At 55.4% G+C, this 4,967-nt stretch overlaps 1 protein-coding gene across 1 annotated transcript; it reads right to left on the reverse strand.

The window, feature by feature from the left end:
* Positions 1-559: 559 nt before the first annotated feature.
* MARCKSL1 (MARCKS like 1) lies at positions 560-4,578 on the reverse strand. The gene is made up of 2 exons (XM_083751927.1): positions 4,174-4,578; positions 560-2,111 (listed from the first exon to the last, which is right to left on the reverse strand). The coding sequence occupies exons 1-2, from the start codon at positions 4,267-4,269 to the stop codon at positions 1,461-1,463; spliced, it is 747 nt and encodes a 248-aa protein (XP_083608053.1). The 5' UTR covers positions 4,270-4,578; the 3' UTR covers positions 560-1,460.
* Positions 4,579-4,967: the final 389 nt, after the last annotated feature.

The raw sequence follows: 4,967 nt of genomic DNA on the forward strand, positions 1-4,967 counted from the left end.
AAGAGGGGGGAACCACAAATTCATTACAGGCCAGAAAGGGACAGATTAACAGTATTTGGGGGCTGCTCAATACACTGAAATTAACAAAGCTGCTATAGCAGATCCTTCAAATACATACAACAGCGCCTCTAGACATCTTCCCACTAGGCAGACTGCTGATCTTCCTTCCAAGACTAAGCCAAGTCTTGGGGGTTAGGGTTCCTCCCCTTCAGAAAATGAACTTTGTGCGCCTTTTGTGTACTATTCCCACAGGGATACTGGCACATTAAGACACCCAGGATGCCAGCCTAGGCACTCTCACCCCCACTTTGCAAACTACTGGAGTGGGTGAGGCCAACACCCAGCACTTGTATATGCAACTTGCAGATCCATACTTTGGAAAATGTGAAGAATGAACGAATGTAGGTAAAGGGTGTATTCCACACCCACCACTGACTGAGGAATCCCAATAAGGGATTTGGGAGCTTAGCAAGTAAAAATTCTAGTTTTGTGTCAACAGCAATTTGACAGCACTCCTGAATAGACTGCCAGCATTCCTCAGATAATAAGAACCCAAGTCTAATCCATAAAGGGGTCACCATTTATTCCTTTCAAATGTTACAATAAGACCCATACAACTTTTTTTTTTCATTTAGGAGTTAGAAAATTGCAGATCAGAAGTTGGGTCATTAAAAAATTATTTACAAAGACAATGAAACAAAAAACTGAAGTCACAGCATACAGCCAGCACTCTCCCTCACCCCCTGCCCCCCACCCAAGTGCCCCTCCCTAAATAAACCCCAAAGAAGTTCTCCCTCTGAAGTCAAATTAAACACAGTGGACTTACAAGCTTTATAGTTTAAAGCCAAGAGCAAGACATTATAAAAAACTAACCAGATTAGCTTTTAAACTGTTGGTTTCTATAAAAAGCACAAAATACTTTTAAATGAAGTCAGAACCAGGAATGTAAACCAAGAAGAGATAAAAGAGAATATCCGTTTTGAAGAACGGTCAGTTGCTGGTTTATTGGACTCCTTTTCTTTTTGAAAAAGCTGCTTTGAGGATTAGTAGAAACAGAAGATCAGAGAGAGAGACCAGAACCCGGTGTTAATATCTGGAGTCTCATTAAACTGAGCAAATTTCCAGTTGCATCCAGGAACAGTATTTCCTCTGTAAGAGTTTCAGAAGGATCTTAAGAACGCCTACTCCTGAGTGGTAGCGGTGGCTGTGCTGGGCACCAAGGATCCAAGTTGGTTTTTTGCTTAACTGTGTTGGATGAAGAGTGAGAAAAGGGGGGGGGGGGGACACTGGAGTGAAAGCTTGTCAGTTCTACGCCGAGAGACTTGTGTTTGTGGCATTGTGTGTGGTGTGTGTGTGAACAAGGCAGCAGTTCCAAAGGGGTTACTGGGGATGAGAAGGATGGCACAAATAAGTCTCTTTTTTTCTTTTTTTTAAGTTAGGTGGACATCGTTAAGCTGCCTCTACTCTTCCTTCTGCTCAGCAGGTGCAGGACTGGGCTCCGCCTCTGCTGGTTTTGAGGTCTCTCCTGGCTTCGTGTCCTCCTGGCTCTCGCTGGGTGGCAGCTGCTGCTGCTGCTTCTCCTCCTCTGGTCCTTCAGTTGCCACTTCTCTCTTGCTCTCCGCTTCTTGCTGGCCCTCAGGGGCAGCCGCCGTAGCAGCCGGCTCAACTGGGGCGGCCGGCTTCTCTTCGGGGCTCTCCTCTTTGGTGGCGGCCTCCTGCTCCGACTCCCCTGCAGCACACGCCAGGTTTTCCTCCCCCTTGGCCTCCGCTTTGCCTTGGTCCTCGCTGGGGGAGGACACGGCCGAAGCATCTCCCGCTTCCTTCTTGGTCTTCCGGAAGGAGATGCCGCTCAGCTTGAAGGACTTCTTAAAAGAGAACTTCTTCTTCTTCTTGGGGGTCTCTTTGGGAGCTGCAGCCGAATCCGTGGCCCCATCTGCTGGCTTGGCTTCAGCGCCTTCGGTAACAGGGGCCGGCTCAATGGCATCACCGCTGCCCGCTTCTAGCTTGGCTTCCTCCTTGACCGGCTCCGCGGATCCGTTGCCGTTGAGCGGGGTGGCTTCTCCGTCAGCTTTGGGAGACACATCCCCGTTGATCTTCACATGGCCGTTCTCCTGATGGGAGAAGACAGAACTTGTTGTTTTTACATGTCTCAAAAGGCATTTTATTCAAGGAAGCTAAACCACTAAACCTCAATGAGAATTGCAGGAAATCCACCACCACCGCAGTACTGCCAGGCAAGGCAACCCCAAGGTTACACAGCCCCCTTCCCACTTTTTGGCTTTTTTCGCACATGCTTCAGGGACACACCCAAGTTGCAGGTAACCAGCGTGCCCCCGATGCAGAGTAAGACATGTGTGCTTACGCCCCACCAGATTGTAGGACGGAGCCTTGTAGGACAGAGTGAGTCCTGTTAGGTCACCCATTACAGGAGATCCCCCAAATACTAGTCGCTGAAGGAGAGCAGGAGGGGGAGATTGTGCTGCTTGCGGGCTTCCTACAAGGCACAGTGGGTGCTGTCAAGATGGGACCCTTGCCTGATCCAGTAGGGGCTCTTCTATTCTTTCCGGCAAGAATAAAAATGCTTTGGATGTCTGCTAAAAACCTAGTGGTCCCTGCTGTTGGCATGCCCAAAAGGAGCCTTCTATAAACTGAATTCCGTTCCTCTGCAGCCCCCCCTCCAGCAATTTCTCCATAAACACGGGGTGGGGTACATTTCAAGGTGTCCCCCCCTCAATGCTCTCTACGATTTGTTAGGATCCAGCCGCCCATTTCAATGGCAGTGCAGAGAAGCGGGGGGGGGGGGGGCACAGAATAGAAAGAACCCCATTCTACGCTACCACAAGGTGGCGCCCGCGCTCCAACAGCTTCTCGGGGCGCCCCGTGCGCGGTTGCAGAAGAGGGCGGGGGGGGGGGGAGAGGCGAGCGCCCGCGGGAAGCTCGCCTCGACGCAGGCAGCCAAACGCGCTGGGGGCGGCGGACGGACTATGAATCGGGAATTCCCACCCCATTCGGGAAATTGGCCCGTTGCAGTTTTGCTTTCCAGGCATGATGTTATAAAAAGCCCCTTGGATATCTCCCTCTGACGGTGTTTGGGGAGAGACCGAGGGGCGCGTCGGCGAAGCCCATTTCGAGGCTCGCCCGCGCCCCACGATTGCACAGAGCAGTTCCTACCCCCCCCGTACAAAAAGGCTCCTCTGTGCACGTTCTACTCCAAAATCTGGGTCCCACCCGAGTCCAAAGGTGGGGCGACGACGCCTTTTTCCAGATTTCAGCTTTGCACTAAGACCACGCGAGCACGTCTATGTGCACCCTAGTCCGGCCTTTATTTTGCAAAATGCAAAAAAGGCTAGCAACCGCTTTGCTTTGCAAAATGCATAAAGATTCACAGCTTTTTTTTTACATCCCCCCCCCCAAATATGGCACGTGCTAAGCACCATATATTAAGCAAGCGATCTTCTCTGCTCTGCACCCCACCCCTGCCACAAAATGAAGCACCTCATCGGCGAGGGGTTTTCTGCCCCTCGATCCGAGTTATGCGGCGCGGCACAGCGCAGCCCCCTCCCCTCCCCCTGCCGCGGGTCGAGCCAGCCGGGTCCTTCCTTTGTTTCCTCTGCAAACAGCCCAGCCGCAGCCGAGCGAGCGAAGGAGGGAGGGTCTCCGCTCCTTTCGCCGAGGAGGGAGCGCCAAACAAAGGCGGACCACGGCGCCACTGTCTCCAACGGATGGGGGGGGGGCGGGAGAAAGCGCAAAGAGGGGCGCTGCTGCGCGGATCAGAACAGACCTATATATATTTTTTAAAATCTCCTTTTAAGCGAGGCGGTCGCAACTGAGCCCATTCAACGAGCGTGGCGGTTCAACGAGTTAAAAGCTGCTCGGAAATTCAAAACGCACGTCCGGGGAAAGCGCACGGCAGCCAGCGCGAAAATAAAAGCGTCCACGAGAACGTGGCGCGGGCGGCCGTTCCTTCGAAGCCCAAAATCCGGGTCGGTGCGATTGGGGAGTGGGGGGCGCAGGGAAGAGATCGAGGGTGACTATCTCTCCCCCCCTCCCCCGAGTTTCAGCCTAGACAATGGCATGGCGCGCGGGGGGGGGGGGAATCTCTAAGGAGGCTGTTGGCCCCGTCCAGGGCGCGTAAGTTGAGGATCCAGCGCAGGGGTGAGGAAGGAGACCCACCTGGCCGTTGGCCTTGGAGGGCGAGGCGTCCGCGGCGGCGGCGGCATCCTGGGCCATCACGTCCCCCTTGGCGGCTTTCGAGCTGTGGCTCCCCATGGCTGCTGCGGAGCGAGGCGAGTCACACCCGAAGACGGCTCCGAAGTAACAATAATCCCAGGACGGAAGGGCGGGCACTGGGCAGGAGCCCCAGGCGCACCTTTGGCCAAGGCTCCCCCCGAGAGGAAAGAGCGCCCCCGGGAGGAGGAGGAGGAGCTGGGATCGGGTCCGAAGGCTGCGGCGCACCCCCCCCCCCTCGCTGTGCCCACTCCGGCTGTGCGCGACCAAACGACCACCTCCGCCGCCCGCCTCGTCGAAGCTGCGCTGCTTGAACTGCCGAGGCTGCGCCAAAGCGGCGGCTAATAAGAGCGCCCGGGCGGGGGGAGGCGGGGCCGGGCATTTAAACCCCCGCCCAATGGGAGGCAGAGCCAGGCCTGGGGAGGGGTCTCTCCCGCCGGTGGGGAAGCGCTGGCGAGCGGCAGGGAGTGGCACGGCTGGGCAAGGGGGGGACCCTGGCCCGGGGGAGCGTAAGCCAAAGGGGATCGCCGTGGGGGGGGGGGGCGGTCTGGCACGTGGAGGGCGGTGGTCGGGTGGGGGGCAGGCAGGGAGTTTTTATTGGCCAGCCTCTGGATGTTGGATGGATGTCTTGGTAACCTTGGGAGTCGTGGCGAACAAGAGTGCGCCTGAGCGAGTGCAGAGCGCACGCACCTCGCTCCTCGCAGCAGGTGGACAAGAAGTGCTCTCCAGATGTTTCTGAA

The sequence above is a fragment of the Podarcis gaigeae genome (assembly GCF_964106915.1).
Source record: "Podarcis gaigeae genome assembly, chromosome: 8".
Taxonomy (NCBI): Eukaryota; Metazoa; Chordata; class Lepidosauria; order Squamata; family Lacertidae; genus Podarcis; species Podarcis gaigeae.